This window comes from Lolium rigidum, chromosome 4, assembly GCF_022539505.1.
Source record: "Lolium rigidum isolate FL_2022 chromosome 4, APGP_CSIRO_Lrig_0.1, whole genome shotgun sequence".
Classification (NCBI taxonomy): Eukaryota; Viridiplantae; Streptophyta; class Magnoliopsida; order Poales; family Poaceae; genus Lolium; species Lolium rigidum.
In genome coordinates, this window is record NC_061511.1 from 234,775,892 (window position 1) to 234,794,696 (window position 18,805).

The 18,805-nt window shown below is 44.1% G+C and overlaps 3 protein-coding genes across 4 annotated transcripts; 2 read left to right on the forward strand and 1 right to left on the reverse strand.

Annotated features, from left to right (window-relative positions):
- Positions 1–416: 416 nt before the first annotated feature.
- On the forward strand, positions 417–7,851 carry LOC124649843 (nuclear pore complex protein NUP35-like). Of its 2 annotated transcripts, XM_047189409.1 has the most exons (10): positions 417–526; positions 628–834; positions 1,401–1,461; positions 1,725–1,761; positions 2,488–2,589; positions 2,655–2,727; positions 3,223–3,262; positions 3,545–3,590; positions 5,864–5,975; positions 7,184–7,851. In XM_047189409.1, the coding sequence occupies exons 1-10, from the start codon at positions 476–478 to the stop codon at positions 7,520–7,522; spliced, it is 1,068 nt and encodes a 355-aa protein (XP_047045365.1). In that variant the 5' UTR covers positions 417–475; the 3' UTR covers positions 7,523–7,851. The 2 variants fall into 2 exon arrangements, with proteins under 2 accessions (XP_047045365.1, XP_047045364.1); XM_047189408.1 differs by lacking the exons at positions 417–526; positions 628–834; positions 1,401–1,461; ... (3 more) ...; positions 3,223–3,262; positions 3,545–3,590 and adding an exon at positions 4,793–5,325 and having other exon boundaries at positions 7,184–7,850.
- A 1,383-nt stretch (positions 7,852–9,234) lies between these two features.
- Positions 9,235–9,882, reverse strand: LOC124648438. The gene is made up of 2 exons (XM_047188207.1): positions 9,647–9,882; positions 9,235–9,540 (listed from the first exon to the last, which is right to left on the reverse strand). Exons 1-2 carry the CDS (start codon positions 9,734–9,736, stop codon positions 9,235–9,237), a joined length of 396 nt encoding a protein of 131 aa, XP_047044163.1. The 5' UTR covers positions 9,737–9,882.
- Positions 9,883–12,219: 2,337 nt separating this feature from the next.
- LOC124707290 (dolichyl-diphosphooligosaccharide--protein glycosyltransferase subunit STT3A) lies at positions 12,220–18,373 on the forward strand. The gene is made up of 23 exons (XM_047238950.1): positions 12,220–12,372; positions 12,468–12,530; positions 12,815–12,870; positions 12,987–13,058; positions 13,138–13,243; positions 13,329–13,379; positions 13,885–13,980; positions 14,062–14,121; positions 14,189–14,302; positions 14,407–14,493; positions 15,265–15,368; positions 15,539–15,634; positions 15,917–16,037; positions 16,121–16,201; positions 16,288–16,419; positions 16,522–16,773; positions 16,854–16,997; positions 17,072–17,258; positions 17,344–17,441; positions 17,579–17,658; positions 17,745–17,832; positions 17,935–18,024; positions 18,111–18,373. The coding sequence occupies exons 1-23, from the start codon at positions 12,235–12,237 to the stop codon at positions 18,165–18,167; spliced, it is 2,373 nt and encodes a 790-aa protein (XP_047094906.1). The 5' UTR covers positions 12,220–12,234; the 3' UTR covers positions 18,168–18,373.
- Positions 18,374–18,805: the final 432 nt, after the last annotated feature.

Here is an 18,805-nt window from a genome sequence, read left to right on the forward strand (position 1 = left end):
GGATTCAGTGTACGTAGCTTTAATCGAGCAAGACCTGCCGATTGATAATAACAAAATGATTTGGAAAATGAAGATTCCGCTAAAGACTAAGATTTTCGCGTGGTATCTTTGTAGAGGTGCAATTTTCACTAAGGACAACCTTGCAAATGCAACTGGCATGAAAGTACAAAGTGTGTATGACTAAGTTTAGTGGAATGAAATTTCCAGTTCAACGAAGAAAAAATAGAACCATGATCACCTCGAAATGGCTTCTCCAATCTCCATGTTTCGAGTAGTAGTACCAAGCGCACAGCCCAAAAACCCACTGCGCAGGGGCTCAGCCCAAGAACGCCGGTATGGGCTGTAGTGTAGCAAAACGGTCGGGCCATGTAACGGGTACCACGGATCGGGCGGAGCACACGACGCTTTCGGACACCACCACACTGCCTTCTTCACTCGTCTCTCTCGTCACGATAGCGACTTGTTCCTCCAATCCATGGCGCCTCCGCCGCGGCGAAACCCCGACGGCAACGGCAGCAGGCGGAAGGTAAGCACGCACCATGTCTCCGTCCAATATCCCCATCTACCACCTCTCCCCGCGACTCCGCGCCTAAACCCTAACCCTCTCCCCCGTTACCCCCCTCGCAGCACGAGGAGCCGTGGCTCGCCGCGGGCATCCGCCCGGCCAACTTCCTCCCGGGCCTGGCCATCGGGTTCCTGCTCGGCCTGCTCCTGGACCTCTCCTCCTCCTGGAGACCCAGGTTCAGCCTCGGCCCGGCCCCGCCTGCCTCGGCGGCACGGGGCGCCAAGCGGTCCGGCGGCTCGTCCGCCGTCCCGGGCGAAGAGCTTAAGATGGTAAGCTGGATTACGGGGTTCCGTACATTATCATATCTCGTTTGCTGTTCGAAACGAACCATGCGCAATCTTCTACACTAAATTGACTGGTCGAATCCTGAAGGCTTGTGAGTTGTCAGATGTTTTCTACTTGACATGGTAATTGAGGATATACTAGTTGAAATCCCATGAGTTGCTGCAGATTATCAAATTGCATTTCGTCGACATGGTGTAACATACAGCTCTAGGCCCAGTTTTCACCACTAGCACAATTAGGAGCCGCACCTTGCACGGATTTGAATTTGGGGAATTAGAGTCGATGAATAATGAGGACAGCTATTAGGGTTCCCACTCGGGCATTTATGTTCTGCTGAAAAAATGAGGGAGATGATCCCACATCTAAGGAGATCTGGAGGAGGATGAGAATGCAAATGGACCAGTCACCAGTGCACACATTGACATCCTGTGCAGGAGTAAAGAATACTGGAGCGCTTGAACTGTGTTTACTAGCACTCTTGGTTTTCTGTTGCAATCCCACAATTCTATATTTGAACTGGGTTTTGAAGCTTCGGCACCACGGTTTGCAGGTTCTAGTCGTGCGTCAGGACCTGAAGATGGGAGCTGGAAAAATAGCGTCTCAATGTGCCCGTAAGTTCACTCTCTTGGGCTCTTGGTGTCAGCATTTTTTATTGACACATCTCTTTCTGTTCAACTAATCCTGACCTGGAGATTTTCACGCTTTGCTCAAATTGAACTGATTGCTTGCCTAGAACCAAATTTTATCTGGAGAAACTCTCGCTTTGAGACGTCCATGTACTTAAGTTGATAAAGAAAAAAAATTGTACTAAAATTGTAGACAGTGGACATCTCTTATGCTTTTACTAATTGCTTGCAATTCATTTTCTTTGCAGATGCAGCAACTGGACTTTATGCGGAACTGTTGGCAAGGTGCTAATGCAGTTTCCGATCTTGCTTCATTAGGTAGTTTTAATTGAAGGATGCATACTGTTTTCTCCACCAGCGTTTAGCTTACTTAGGAACATGTAGGGTTGAACTGACACTGGTAAAAATGCTGGTACATGTTAATTGAAGTTAAAATCAATTCATTATTTAGTACCACACCAGTTTATTGACTGTATTTCTGCATGGAAGTCAGTGTCATTCTTTTTTCATCGAAGGCCACAAACAAAAGTATCTTGCCGAGATAACTGTTTAATTTAACTTTACGTTATTATGCTACTCATAAGAATTCCATCTTCCATCAGAGGAGTCTCTAGAGCATAATCTTTAAGAAAGGCTTTACCTTTTTTGTTGGTTATGTTTTCAGTGAAAGCAAGCCTTTTCAAAAAACTAGTGATGCAGTAGAGACAATCTAAAGCTTTTAAAGTGAGGAACGCAAATTTAGGAAGTGGGATGGACAGGAAAGTGATTGATTAATCAAAACATTCTGGTCTTTAATTAGTGCTGTTCCCAGTCAGGAACACGTCACATATTCTAGTACCAAAGCAAAGAAGTATCCTAGTGTCCATGAAATGCACTAAACTCCTAAAGCTGTAGCAAGATAAGAGGTGCTGTTGTCAAGGATCGGTTTGCCTACCTTGCATCCTTTAGTGCTTTGTACAGTTCTAGATTTTTCTGTCATCTTCATGATTCATCTGATGTATCCCTTTGCAGCAACCGGGGCCTTTTGAGACAGTGGGAACAATTCGGACAAGCTAAGATTGTTCTGGCATGCAAGAACCAACAGGACATGTATGGATCTTTCTCAGGATGTATGTTTTATTGAGCAGTACTTGCTGGACTATGATGTAGCATGCATTTTTTCCATTCTATATTATCAGGAACAGGATAAAAGAAAGTGCAGAACACCGAGGTATCCCTACTTTTGTTGTTGCAGATGCAGGACGCACACAGGTTTGTTTGTATGTCTATGACTCGTCATATGTTAATATCAGATTTTTTGTTTTCTTTCTGTGCTGGGGTTTCTTTGGGACTCGAGGACATGTCGGTGATATATTGAGGTGTAAAATAAGCCCTCTCATCAGGCATTCACAAACAGTAAAGAACAATTGTGAATAGTCCTTGTGGTAATTCTGCATATCAAAGTGATAAGGAATAATCTGAATAATTCTTGGTTAGTTGTTATTATGGAAATTTTCTTACTGAAATAATTTAGTACTTTTGAATATGACTTATTTTTCTTGATGTTCATATTGCCGCGAATGTGTTATGCAATGATTTGAATTCGTAGGTTTGATTTTCTTTGGTACTTTGTGTTGTACCATCTCTCTTTCGATGCATAACAAATGGCTAGTGGCAGCTATTGCATCAAAAATAAAATAGGCAGCTATACATCTAATGATTGTGATCCCATTTACCCTGGTCATCACTATTCTCTCATCTCTGTAGGTACTGGCCGGGTCTAAGACAGTTCTTGCAGTAGGGCCAGGTTAATTTCTCAAACAGAACTCTGTTCTATCTGATCTTTTTGCAATTACCTTGTGCTAATTAAGTACTCCCTCTGTTCGCTAATATCAATCTAATTAAGCTAGCAAAAACGTCTTACATTAGTGAACAGAGGTTCTAGAAAAGAATACGGTCCTCAGGTTCAGCACGGAGTATTTGCCAGTGATAAAATGATCTAACTGCTATCCTATGAAACCTAATAAGTAATAATAGACATAAATTTGGCTCTATAGCAGATCACAAATAGCTTCTTGTTGTGGTGCAGGGAGGAAAGCCGACATAGACACAGTCACTGGGATGTTGCGCTTACTGTGAGCTGCATCTTGGACACGGTCAGTCTCAGTTCTCTGTTCTTCCTGAAGCTTTTCTTTCCCAACATATATGGCTTCTGTCTTATGGATTTCGACCAAATTTTGGAACCCTTACTAAAACCTGGTAGAAGCATCACAAAAAAAAAAAAACTGATAGTAACCATATTCTTATTGATGCAGGTCACATCTTGTCTGTGGTTCAACTGGTAGAAGCTTCACAAAACCGGTGAACAACTACTCCAGAACATTCAAGCATGGTTCAACTGCGAAGTGTTCCTGAGTAGAATGCTGGATAGTAGGGTAGCACCAGGCAGGGTAGCACCCTATGCGCTTGAAGGCCAGAAGCCTTTTTGCTGTACCTGTTTCCTCACGTCAACCTGGAAGAGTGGAAGTGATTGTGCCGATCGAACTCTGTAGTGCTCGATTTAAAAAATGCCCATGCTCTGCATGCAACCTTCTTATCATTTGTTGATGCTAGTGCATCCCAGCTTTTTTCTTAATTTTTCGTTGCTTTCTTGTGACGCTTAAAAAGTAGTCCCATTTTGTAATTCGAAGTAGGTTATCATGACTCTACAAGTAATGGATTGCTTGCAGCTTGTGTCCAAGCGGAAACCTCCAACAGGGATCTCCCTCAGACACTCCAATTGCTTGCAACTTGTGTCCAACAGGGATCTCCCTCCAGTATCAGAACTTAAGGGCAGGGCATGCAGGATTCCAGGAGTGTTTATGTTAGCGTCTCTAGTCCAACTCTCCAAATGTGTAAACTTTGATATTCCCTCAGATTCTTTTCTTAGCCGTGCAAGCAGACAGCAATGGCACATGCGCATGCACTGATAGTAGGCCGGTTCCCACACGTGAGAAACGCCACAATTTGGCTAGACATGTTCAGTTTGCTCAAATTTCCTTCAAAATTTGCAGTTGCCAAACTCTTTCGACACACTTGCCTAGCTTGGATCCTCCTATTTTAGAACATTTTTCGTTCAGAAACTTATTTTTGGAACTTTTTTATGGAAGTGTTTGAAACAAATTGAATGAGTTGGGGCTGGACTTGACCCGTTGCCAGCCTCGCAAGTTAGGCGAGGCCCAATAAAAGCAGTCCCAAACCGATCCGGAGGCATCCCGCTCGGCAGTCGGCAACGGACACCCAGCCCGCCCGCCCCGCCGCCGCCCCGCTCCCACGCTGCAGGCCAGTCCAAACCCTCATGGCCTCCTCCTCCCGCTCCCCCGCCGCCGCGCGCCGGGGCGGCCGCGCGGCGCGCCAGTCGCCCTTCTTCCGGGACCTGGCCTCCCCCATCCCGTCCCACCGCGGCGGCGGCTCCCGCTTCGCCCCCTCGGGCACCTCCGCCACGCCCTCCGCCACGCCGCCGCCGCCGCCCCTCTTCACGCTCGACGACCGCTTCGCCGCCGCCGACTTCTCCCCCGACCCCACCGCCTCCGACCTCCTCCCCGTCGCCGGCTCCCCCTCCCCGCGCGGCGCCGGCAGCCGCTCGCCCTCGTGGGACCGCTCCCGCGCCTCCCCGCCCGGCTCCCCCATGGACGGGGTCGTGGAGCCCCGGAAGGAGATGCTCGCGCTGCCCGCGCCCTCCAGCCCCTGCACGCCCCCGCCTCCCACCGCGACCATGGCCGCGGAGGCGCCGTCGCCGGTGACCCCCGCGACGGCCACGGCGACGGCCAGGACGGAGCCGCCGGCCAGCGAGGGGAAGGAAGATCGCGAGGAGTGGGTCACTGTATTCGGGTGAGCAAATGATTATGCTTAATTCCTTGCATCTGTAGTGGTTTTACAAGCTGTAGCATGTAGGCAGAGGCACGCGTACATGGTAGATTCAGTTCTTGCATTGGAGTAGTCTGGAAATTTACTAGCACGTAGGAAGCTTCGCCACCACTTGCCCCAGTTACTAAAAAATGGCTCACAGGGATGGGAGGAATCATCCTCCTTGGACCTTGTCTGTCAGCTTGGTGCGTGTTGGACATGTAGGTATCAGCCGATAAAATTGCTACTTTGGAAGTTTGGATAGGTCTATGGCCCTTCTACCTGCTTCCTGCCGTGTATGTTAGCGAGCAGCAGCAAAATTGATAATTTAGTGGTATAGCTCGTTATTAATAATCCAAGCGCTCTAACTTCATACTGCGAACGCACTTTCAATTTCTGTTGAGTTCGTAAACCATGCCCGGCACAGCAGCAGTCATCAGTTACGTTTTCATTAGCACTTGCTAAATTTTGGGTGCCTCATATGCTAATTTGGTTTCCTGACGTTTGCTGTTCCCCCCAACAGTTTCTCCCTTAGAGATACCAACCTCGTTCTCCGAGAGTTCGAGAAATGCGGTGTTATATTGAGACACCACTCCGGTCCAAGAGAGGGTAATTGGATCCACATATTATACCAGGTAATGATATCTTCAATTACAATAACTACTGTTTTCTGTTTTTTCCTTTCAGTATCCTTGTTTATTAAGTTTTCAGAACAATCATATTGCATAAGGTTGCTTCGTTGAATATTGATTTGCTTGCTAGTTGCTAGTGAGCAGAGACACTTACATAAACTTGTAAAAGCTCCTTTGTTACTTGAACCATCTCCATTCATCACTTCAGGAAATGAGCTCGTGTCTGTTCATCATCGTATGATCCTGAAATTGATGATTCTCAACTTGTTCAATTCCAATGTTGTATGGCTGCACTCAGTTGCAGAAGAGATGCCTTTTTGTCATATTATTACTTGTAAGATTGATTTAGCCTAAGGTTGCATGTTCTTTGTAGCAGTTTCAGTAGTTTTTCTGAACTACGCCACCATGCACCTCAAGTTAGGTTCCTATATGTGTTAATGCTTTGGTATACGGTTAGGTTATCCTTTGAACATGACATACATAGTTAAGTTAGTCTTGGTAACTTGGCTATGTTATTAAGCATCATAGGGTCAAGTGTAACACCGTATGAAATAATTTTCTTGTTGAAGTCTTCAGTATAATCTATCTTTTTGTGTTTATGCATGATGGGAGTATGTATAGGTTTCTTCAGCCTATAATTTAAGAAAAAGTATCCAGTGGAAACCAAGTTACAACATAAACTCCATGGAAACCATATTTGGAGGTTACAAAAAATTCTCAAAAAATATGGTAGGTTAGAAAGTTGATGCTTGATGTGAAATTTGATATTCAAAATCATTTTCACTGGGAAGGTAGGAAAAAACAAATTATGCATGAATAATGACGTTGTTACTGTTCATTGCTAAATTTTGTTTTTTCACACCCCCAACTGAGTTTGATTTTGAAATCAAAATATTACATGTTTGCAGCAGGTCACATCCAGAACATACTGTACTTTTTTCAGATCTACTAGGAACATAGTTTTCATTTGGTTTTCATCAGTTTCCACTGTAAATTGGATACCACCGATATTTTCTCATTATTTATGGGAAGATGAGGTTCCCTTAACATGCTTATGACATCTGGAACCCAGCTCTTTTCTTTGACATCTCAGTTACGCTGTGTGCATGCCTCACATGATAGGTTTCTACATTGTTGGTCTTACAACCAATTCCTCTGGCCTTATACATCTTAAACTGACAATTGTTTTTACAATCTTCTTGGTCTTGCAGCACTCCTACGATGCACGGAAAGCCCTTCAAAGGAACGGTATCCAGCTAAGCAGTGGCGTCATAATTGGAGTAAAGCATATTGATCCAACGCACCGGCAACAGCTGGATGACCGGTTCACTGGAATCAATCAGGGAGGCTTCATGGTTTCCCTGCCTTCAAAATCACTTGCCCTGAAGAGCACGGGTGCATCAAACCAGTTAGGAGCCTTGCCGCGCCCGTATGATCCAAAGTCTTCCACAAATGTTGTCAGAGATGCAGGGCGTCGCGCAACAGGCAGCGTTGCCGCTCCAGCAAAATCTATTGTAACGAACGTGATGGACCTGATATTTGGCATTTAATTTGCCAGATCAGGAACATCCTTTCGGTGTTCCATCTGTTGTGTGATCAGTGTCGTCTCGTGGTGGATGCATGAGTGGGCGAGGTTGTCTGTGTTGCCAAAGGTTCGGGAGTAAATTTGAGAGAATCTGGAGAGTAAAATTTTATTTTCTTTGGCAATGTAACATTTATAAATGTGCAAATTTTCATGTTTATGTTATGATCTGCCAAGGTGTGGGCGGCTGGTGTACTTTGTATACTGGTGGGTGCTGTCATGAGCAAGTCATGAGAGATGTGCTATAGCTCACATGAAACTGAGATCTCAATATGGATTATTTTGTCCATTATAATCTACATATTGCTCTGTTCTACTCCCTCCGTCCAGAAATATAAGACGTCGGGGAGCTGTTCCGACCAGGTGAAAACGCTACAAAAAGACATCAATACCCCTATCTAGAATTCGAATCCAGATCTCGATTCCCCGTCGTCCGCCGCCGGAATCAATCCGCCACCTGCCAGCTCCTCATCTCCACCGGAATCGATCCTCCCCCGGCCATCTCCTCCTCCCCCAGGGAGAATCGTTCCTCCCCATCCATGCGCACACGATCATTCAGCTCGCCACACGATCCACGCGCGCGCATCCAGCTCCTATCGCCCCGACCGATCCACAGGCTCGTCGCCCAACTGCACTCCAGGCCTGATCGATCCACTGGATCGTCGGTCGTCGCCCAGCTGCACTCCTGGTCCGATCGATTCACTGGATCGTCCCCAGCTGCACTCCAGGTCTGATCGATCCGCCGAGCTTGTTCACCTCCAGGTCGATCATTAGCGGGCGTCACCCAGCTGCACTCAAGTTCCCTGAAGCCAGACGCCATTCCCTAGCCACAAGCTCGTCCAGGGCTTCGCCAGGAGGTGCCAGGGCCAGGAGATCACAAGGACGTCAGTTGCAGGCCAAGCACTACTTCGTCGCTTGTCGCCACGTCCCAAGATCGTCGAGGTCGCGCCTGAAGAACAATGGTGCTTCCAGATCTAAATTTTAGTCCACCTGAAGAACAAGAAGAGGATGTCAATCATCTAGGCACTGCACTACTCCATTTGAAAGTACAATAAACAATTACTGAAGCAAATTTGAGTAATGTTAATGGAAAATTTCAGTATATATTTCTGCAGTTCATACACTTCTTGTGATTAGTTTTGCTCCTGTAGCACAGTACTTAAACTATCGAGACCTGATTAATTTACTGAAACTAACAAGTGGCACTTAAACTAACAGAAAAAATCAGGAGAACAAGTTTAACTTTCTGAATATGAGACTATACCAATGGAACATCATGACTAAGATGGTATGCCTTGACATACCTAAGTGCCAGTAATTTCAGTATATATTTATGCCTTAAAGAAGAACATAAACTGGAGTAGCTCGCTAACAGCATAAGTTTCTCAATTCATTGTGGACATGCACCAGAGAAAAGTTCATAAGCCTAACTGCATCTGATTATGATGACTGATGAAAATGTATCAATATTAGGGGAGAGTACAACGAGTTTGTGTAAATAGAAGGCACTGAAACAATAAGTTTGGTGGTCTACGTTCAGCTAGGAATTGGAGAATCATGAAAGTTTCAGTTTGATGAAAGCACAAAATCTGGTTCAGAATCGTTGTACTGCTCCAACCTAAATGCCACAACAAGATTATAGTTACAGGGAATATATATGAAGCCATTTCACTGTAAAGTTCAGAGATTAGAATTCAGAGAAACGGACGCAGCCAGGGGAGGGGAGGATGGGGCTGCAGGGTACTTACCGTGGTGGGTGTATGCGTAGACGGCCCTGCATGTGTAGATGTGGTCGCCAGGCCTGATCTCCGACCGCTCCACCCAGTTGGAAAGCAGCCCCATCGCCGCCGCCGCCGAGGCCGCTCCACACTCCTCCGCCGCGCGGGCGTCGGTGGCTTTTCCTCGCGGCGCCGCTTGCCCGTCCGTCCGTCTGTCCGCGAGAAATTGAATCCACACCTTCCTTGCGCGGTGGGAAGTGGTAGTTCTCTGCAGAATTTAGATGAAGCATCGCTCAGACTGAAAATAAAATTACTTGCGCGGTGGAGAGTAGCCGAGTATAGAGAAGGGGAGCGAGTGGATAGATGGAGCTCACCTCGACCGTCTTGGCCCGGAAGAAGGCGAGGAGGAGGTCGTCGGTGGAGCTCGTAGGCACAGGCGGCGGCGTCCTCGCGGATCTCACCATCTTCTAATCCTCGTATTTCGATTCCTCGAACCCAGGTCGCCGGCTTCGGAGAGCAAACATCTTTTGAGAAGATCCAACCGAAGGATCCAGCACTGCCACTCACACCTTGCCATCCAGGCTAGCACCACTGGTTCTTGGCCAGAAAATTTTGACCTTGAACCGAAAAAGCCGGCGGCGCTTTAGGGGCAAGCTGGAGAGCGTCCGCGGCGGCGGAAATCTGCAGATCCTGCGAGGCGTACGAAGCTGGAGAGCGCTGTAGCTCTGCGGTGATGCTGGCGGGACATGGCGCCGGCGAGGGAGGGGTTGCGGGTGAGACCGTGAGAGAGCAGCGGGTGAGAGTGAGATGTGGTTGAGGGAGACGCTGTCCGTGCGAGTCAGGGGTAAAAGTGGAAACGCGGAGAATTTCGTAGCGTAACAAAAGTTGACCTGCAAATCCAAAACGTCTTATAATTCTGCACGGAGGGAGTATTTATTAATTATTTCGGCGACTACGCATGTTTCGATTGACTCGAGATTTTCATAAGTCTCCAATCAACTCGAGAAAGTCATAACTACGCTTTAAAGAAAAATGCAAATTGGTTCAGTTGCACATTTCTTTCAGAAAAGTCATAATCGCATTTTTTTAACAGAAAAGTGCAACTCAAAGCACATTTTTGTAAGTGACTTAGACTTAAGAAAATCTCAGTTGACTGAGACATAGCAAAACCGTAAATATTATATGGTTTAGATAGGACTGCTGTAAGAAAATTGAAAAGTGTATTATTTTCTGTAAAGCCAACTGGTCGATTGGATATTAGTTGGTCGTGCTGGATCTAATGCAATGGCGCTGTCTGATTGGATTGCTTGTTTCTTTTGCACAGCAGGGGTTTGGTTTTTTTTAGATCCGCAGCAGGGTTTTTCATTTCATCAAAAGAGAGTGAATTTTCCTGCTGTAGACTGCTAGCGAGTTGCGGCCTTCTGATTGGCTAGTTTGCTTGGAAATATGTCACCGGGCCAATCAGAAGGCGTCTCCTTGGTCAACAGATCAAGGAAGTGGTACGTACCATCAGTCGATGGAAGAGCGGAAGGCACCCACGGCCCTGATTCCTTTTTTCAGTGAATCTTGTAGCACGGGAAGTATGATTTACACATTAGACCTTATCCTTTTCCGTAATAATTACATAAATCCCCAGACTTTTGCATAATTGTTTTTGTTTTGTTTGGTTTTGAAAACTAATGCCACACAAGGCAGACTGGGGAGCATCATCTCAGAGCACCATCTCCATCTTCGATGTCATCCACATGCAATTGGCGTAGATCGAAGCCCATAATCACTTCAATACTTTATCTATTTATCGTTGATCGAAACCGCATGTTTACTTAAGCCCATCCATTGATCCACATGCCTATATTTGTTACTTATGAGTAGTTCATTATGATCTTGAGGACATGAGAGAACCCTACTAGATGATTTTCATATTAGATTGCAATTGATGCTGGCTAATTTCTTTTGTTGTGATTCTGTATTGGTAATTTATGAACATCAACAACATGTTACTTTGCCATCTATAGCCTCAGAGTGCATTGGGCAAAGAATGCCGAAGTAACAAGAAACAATTCCCCAAGTCTTGGTTACTGAACTTAATGGTCATGGTTAGGATTTATCTTAATTATTCCTAACAGGTAGTACATTTTTCATGGTTGTGGCACTATACTAAACTTTGGCTCCACCCACCTAAGAACAAACAAACATATATCAGAAAATAATTAATATGTAATTTATTAACAACTAACTATCTAGACATACTTGAGAATATTGAGCTTTATTAACTGTGATCATTAGCTTATCCTTGAGCTAATATTGAGGATTAGGCCATCTCTGAATAATATTTTTTCTTGCTATTTACTTTATTCAAAATTCTTACAATAAAATACTACTCAAACAATCCCTTGAACAACTTGCAGCTAATTCCGTACTATGTTCACACACCAATCCCTCCTTGTTCCTTGTTGGGTTTGACAATCTTACTTATAAAAGAATGTTATAAACGACCCCCTGAATTTGTGGGTATATTTTGATCAAATCTTAGTGTTCGAATTTGCACACACACATGCACTTCAACAAGGATTTGGTAAAGTTCATAGAATTTCAGCATGAGAACTGCTATGGGTACGATGTTTCTCATCTGAAACATGTATGACAATGATATCCGATCGTGTCTAATCTGATTGTTGGGTTATCACACGGTGCATAGGAAGCATCGGATGAAAATCGCGTTTCCCCAGTGCGGTTGAAATATGTGTTTGAAAAATTTGAAGTTATTACTGGTACTCGCATTTTGTAGGAGTTCTCTTATACTACGAATAGCACTGTCTCCCAGGGTGTTATCCACAAAAGTGCAATAAATCCCAGACACTGGACTCGGCTCGAGTGGGTTCCGCGATCGCGAGGGTCTTCGTCTCCGCCTGCTGAGATTTCTCCGTCCTCTCTCCCCACCTCCGCACACACACAGCCCGCAATGGCAGAGACCGAGGCCGACGCGGCGGCGCCGCCCGCCGCCGCCCCCGGCCGCCTCCGCAACGCCTTCGGCGGTGTGCTGTGCGCCTTCACCCTCATCCTCATCGGCGTCCTCGCCTTCTCGATCCGCCTCTTCTCCGTAAGATCTGATCCGCACCCCGTGGCCCCAGATCCAGTTCAGCGCTCCCGGAACCATGTTTTCCTGACTCGTCTCTCGTTGTTTCGGTGCCGCAGGTGATCAAGTACGAGAGCGTGATCCACGAGTTCGACCCCTACTTCAACTACCGCGTCACCCAGGTTCGATTGCTCGGTTCAATTTTCTTTCTTTCTTGTTGTTCTGGAGCATGTGGAGTTGAGCTCCCAACTCATAGGGTACTGCAATGTTTCTCTTTTAACCTGTGAATCTGAGCGCGGCTGGCAGAGGGTTCTGGGTTTTGGAAATTGACCACTGGCAGATTTTGTTTACTCTATAGATGTTTAGTGGAAGTGTAGAGCAAGCAAGTAGTTGCAATGGGACATAAGAAAGGCTGGCGTGAGTCAGCTATACCTCTATCCGTTCTAAATTTCCCCTACCTGTGCAGTTTCTGTCCAAGAATGGAATCTACGAGTTCTGGAACTGGTTTGATGATAGGACATGGTAAGAGCCTCACACACAGCTAAATCATCTAGCACTGTACTGTGCAAGTTATTTGTGAAGTGGAACATGGACTTGCGAATACATGGCTGAATTTTCTTCTGCTGCTTCTGTTTTAGGTATCCCCTGGGCCGTGTGATTGGTGGCACCGTGTATCCTGGGTTGACATTGACAGCTGGAAGCATTTGGTGGTATGTTGTCATAGCAGCACGCTCCCTCGCTCCTTCTAATGACTGAAATGTGCCTGAAATATTTGATTTGGTCTACTAGGTTGGTAAACGCTCTTAACATCCCATTATCGGTGGAGACCGTATGTGTGTTCACAGCTCCAATTTTCTCAGCATTCGCTTCCTGGGCTACTTACCTATTGACGAAGGTTGCTTTTTTAACATAAGCATACGTTCTCACACTAGTCATTTATCCGGAAGTTCTCTGCTCACTACTGTAGCTTTTTTCTATAGGAAGCAAAGGGCACTGGAGCAGGATTGATGGCAGCAGCGATTCTGGGAATGGTAAATTGCACTATTTCTTTCAGTTCTGATGTCATGGTGGAAGTAGAAATATGAATACTTCTTGATGAAGCTAGAGCATCATTAGGTAGTTTCAGCTTTACCTGTCTTTGGGTGGGAGCATAGAAGTGTCAGTTAATGAAAATTCTATTAGCGCTTATTGATTTTTTTATGCCAAACCAGTATTTATAGAATCCTTGGAAGTTACTGAATGACTATATGGTGTCATTGCCACTAAGAAGAACCCTGGCTGAGGTCCTCAGTTATTTCAAATTCACAATCTGTAGAACTGTTCCAGGATCCTTCTTTTGCCCCAAATGCGCCACAGGTTTAGACAAAAGCAAGACGTCCAATTTGTTGTGTTTCTTAGAATGTTGTATTACCTACAAGTGTAATCTTATATATAATTATTTGCCGTGTTTCTTAGAATGCTGCATTACCTACGAGTGTAATCTTATCTATCATTATTCATTGATCAAAATTCCATCCTCTCTTGACATTGTTACAGGTCCCTTCATATATCTCAAGATCAGTTGCCGGAAGCTATGATAATGAAGCTGTAGCAATATTTGCCTTGGTGTTCACATTTTATCTGTATGTAAAGGTAATGGTAACTTGATGTTTCTTCAGTTGGCTTCTTGTTAACATAGCATTGTGTACTCACTTGTTTGTGGTTAATATGCAGACACTGAATACAGGATCACTCTTTTATGCAACGCTCAATGCTCTCTCATATTTTTACATGGTAAGCTTGTTGATTTTGATCTGTTGTTTCAAAATGAATATTATAATCATGTACTTGATTTTTCCAGGTCTGTTCTTGGGGAGGCTACACATTCATCATAAATCTTATTCCGATGCATGTGCTCTTGTGCATTGTAACCGGTCGTTATTCTTCACGACTTTACATTGCATATGCACCCCTTGTAAGTGCATAACTCTAACAAAGAAAATAAAAGTATATCAATTGAACATGTTGCTAGTACCATTTGTTATAATTATCTTACTTGATTAACTAATCTTATTGCAGGTTATATTGGGAACACTTCTCGCAGCCTTGGTACCTGTGGTTGGTTTTAATGCAGTATTGACATCTGAGCACTTTGCATCCTTTCTGGTACCTACATTCACGTTCTTATGCATGCCTTCTCTTCCTTGCGATTTCCTCTGTTCAGCAAAAAATATTAACCGATTCACTCTTGCAGTTTTCTTGAAAATGGTCTTAATGAAGTTTCTTGAATTGTTGAATTTTATACGTGTTGCAAAAACAACATCAGTTACAGTCACGAAATGTGTTCACTGGATGTTGATTCTTTAGGACCTAATGAAAGCATGCATTAACCTTTTTTTAGTCCATCTGTAACAATGCACAATAAAAGGCTGATCAAGTTAATGCTACTTCTTGTAAGTTAATTAAGCCATCTCTTGATTGGACCAACAGTCCAGAAACACTACAAACTAACATGAAATGCCATTTATAATGCATAGTTCTGGCGTGTAGCAATCACAGTTTTCCTTGAAACTGATAACAGGAGCACAACCATCTTGCCTCTTCCTGTCTTTGTAACTAGCTGAGATACTCTACCTCCTTGGTCTCCATCTCCAAAATCCCAGTAAAGTGGCAATAGCGAGGCCATACATAATAAACCCCATTCCCGACATCTATGTATAATGATACCTACTCTACTCACAATATTTGTGCAACTGCATTGCGCGCACAGACTAAGGAGGTATTGAATCAATAAAAGATTAAACAAGGCAAGACAATGCTAGCCTATTCAAAGAAATTCTCCACCCCCTCTCTTAACTTCACAATAATTGGTAGATGTGAAGAAAATGCCTTAAGTGCACTCTTGATTTCATTGATAACAGTACACTTGTATTGCAGGTGTTTATAATCCTTCATGTGGTTGCCTTTGTTTCTTACATCAAAGGACTTTTGACTCCCAGGCTGTTCAAAATGGCTATGACTCTTGTTATAACTATTGGCATGTAAGTCTCTGACCTTATCTATCAGCTAGAAGGCATAACGAACTATTAAAACCTAGATAGGTGTTCATATTTTAGAACTACAAACAATATCCCGCAAATATAAACATTTGTTTTTGTTGAACTGGTGGCATCTCATTCACCATATGTTAACCGAGAGTTCCTTCCTACAGGGCTGTTTGTTTCGCTGTGGTAGCTATACTTGTAGCATTGGTGGCATCTAGCCCAACAAAAGGCTGGAGCGGGCGCAGTTTGAGTCTACTTGACCCGTAAGTTATTATGCATCTTATCAAACAAAACCTTAGTTATCTTGCTATTTCAGTTAAAGGAACTGTTTGGGGGAACTGCTAAACAATTTTAATCAGCTACTCACTAATTAGGTTTTTTAGTCGTTTACAAGAATTACATTTGATGCTCAATGAAACGCAGTTTCTCACTAATTAGTATAGTTTACATCTTTGTTATGTGTATTTTCCTTTCTTTATACTGTTCTATTAGAGTCCATTTGCTCTGGTTCTTTTTTGTGCTAAAAGATATTGCTTTTCTTACAGAACCTATGCAAGCAAGTATATTCCCATCATTGCCAGTGTCAGTGAACATCAACCCCCTACCTGGCCCTCTTATTTCATGGATATCAATGTTTTGGCCTTCTTGGTTCCTGCCGGGATAATTGTAAGCAATGCACAACCTTTTGAATTGGAGGCAATTTAGCACCAGTCTAATTTCTAACCAGTCGCTTTTTTCATGATCCACAGTCATGCTTCTTGCCTTTATCCGATGCAAGCTCATTCATGGTCTTGTACTTGGTGACTGCGGTCTATTTTTCTGGAGTGATGGTAAGTATATGTGGTATATAAATCATTTAGTCCTATGTTTTTCAATGCTTACGTATTAACTTCTTGTTATGCTCATTTTCTGTTAGGTTCGACTTATGCTTGTCCTTGCTCCTGCTGCTTGCATTCTATCTGGGATTGCTCTCTCCTCAGCTTTTGATGTCCTCACACGATCAATGAAATTTCAGCTATCCAAATTATTTGATGATGGCTCTGCTATTGTACGGTTGCTTCATTCCCTCCAATTTTTGTCCTGTCTGAATTGACTCACTAAGTTTCTTCTAAAACAACTTATTGACAACTTGTTTCTTGTGAAACTGTAGTCAGGGAATGGTAGCACAGAGGTTTCTAGTGCTAGCACGGTTAATACAAATTCATCAAAAAGTGAAAATAAGACTGAAAAATCCGAAGCAGCCCCAAAGGAAAAATCATCAAAGAAGAACCGGAGGAAGGAAAAAGAAGTGACAGAAAGTGTTCCTGCCAAGTCTAAAAAGGAAAAGAGACTTTCTGTTCTGCCTTTGGAAGCATCTGTTATAGGCACTTTGTTACTGATTATATTAGGTGGTTTCTACGTAGTAAGTTCACTGCCCTTATTCGTACCAGAAAAATGTCTCTTTATAGATAGAGAGATGGATTAACCAATGCCACTTTGCAGGTCCATTGTGTTTGGGCTGCAGCTGAAGCATACTCTGCACCTTCAATTGTGTTGACATCTCGTTCGCGTGAGGGATTGCATGTTTTTGATGATTTCCGTGAAGCTTACGCATGGCTTAGCCATAACACTGATGTTGATGACAAGGTATGATCAACCCCTTGGGTTTTATTGTTATGCGTACTGTTTTTCTGTTCTTACAGCAATATGCTCTGCTATAGGTTGCATCCTGGTGGGACTATGGTTATCAAACAACTGCTATGGCGAACAGGACTGTGATTGTAGACAACAATACCTGGAACAACACTCACATAGCAACAGTTGGTACAGCAATGTCATCCCCAGAAAAAGCAGCGTGGGAGATTTTTGATTCTCTAGATGTCAAATATGTGCTTGTTGTGTTTGGAGGTTGGTTCTTTATGGACTTGGGAAAAAAAAGTAAGGGCATGCCTGAAAGCAGCAATCTCTTGACATTTGAAATTTTCTTTTACAGGGCTGGTTGGCTACCCTAGTGATGATATCAATAAGTTCCTTTGGATGGTTCGCATAGGAGGTGGTGAATTCCCTCACATCAAGGAACCGGATTATCTCGTGAGTACTGAATTTCTTTCTTAGATGGTGCCCTACACATAATTTTGTTAGCATAAGGAGTAAAGCAATGGTGAAACATATTCAACATAGCGTATGTCATGCCTTTTCTGATTTGTGTTGTGCTATCTACTTGGTAGAGAGATGGCCAGTACCGTGTCGATGCTCAAGCAACCCCAACTATGTTGAATTGCCTCATGTACAAGCTTTGCTATTACAGGTATGGCTCATAGAATTCAGCAGCATAAGGTCAGTTGACTTCACATGCATGCTCTTTTAACATTTGCTTACCTTTGTTCCCCTCAGGTTCGTTGAGACTGATGGGAAAGGCTTCGATAGAGTAAGAGGATATGAAATAGGAAAGAAGCATTTCAAGCTAACACATTTTGAGGAGGTATTGCGATATTACTCTCCTGACCATTAGCTAAAGTTGGTTTTGGCCCTTTTTTTTCCATCCTTTGCTTTTTGTGCTTACGTATGACGGTGCCTAATGAAGGTGTTCACGACGCACCACTGGATGGTCCGCATTTATAAACTAAAACCTCAAAAGAACAGGATCCGAGCCAAGTTGAGGAAGTTGAAATCTGTAAGCCTGCAAAAACCTACTAGTTTTCACACCTATGTTTTCTTAGCCCAATCCTGCATGCATCTTTATGATTTTTGTACCTGCAGGGTTCCAAATCAAGTTCCACACTTGCAGCAGGCCAAAAGAAGAACCCATGGCAATGAAGAGAAAACTTGTTCCATTTACTTGAAACTTGACATTGTAGCTCAACTGCACTAAGCTCAAAAGAACCAGAATACTACAGAACTAGATTAGAGATATCTGCATTGTTGTGCTTGGAATTTGACCCACTGGCTGAACCAGCCAGAGTGCTGATGAGAATTTTTGACTGCTGAATTATGATTCTCTCCCCATTTGTTGGGACACTCCTGCTGAAATTTGTGGGCATTTGGCCTTTGGCCCATGGCCCATTATCAAATTCTGAAACTCACATGGCCCATATCATAAATCAGTGGCTGCACTAGTGGGGGCTAAAGTTTAGTCCCACATTGCTAGTTGGGAGAGAGTTGGAGTGGTATATAAGGTGGGCTGTTCTAGTCCTAGTAAGTGAGTGAGAAGAGAGAGAGCCCTCGCGCACTCCTCCTCCGCCGCCCGCCTCGCCTCGCCACGCCTCGCCTCGTCACGACGCGCCGCGCCGCGGGTTGCGGGAATCTCGCCGAGCCGAGCTTATCTTTTTTGCTGTTCGGGAAATTAATTGTGTAATCAATCACAATTATGAGCTATTAACGGACGCGTTAACTCAGCCGTTTTCGTTCCGGTTTTCGGATCGTGAACTCGTACGTGGGCTGCGTCCCACGACCTT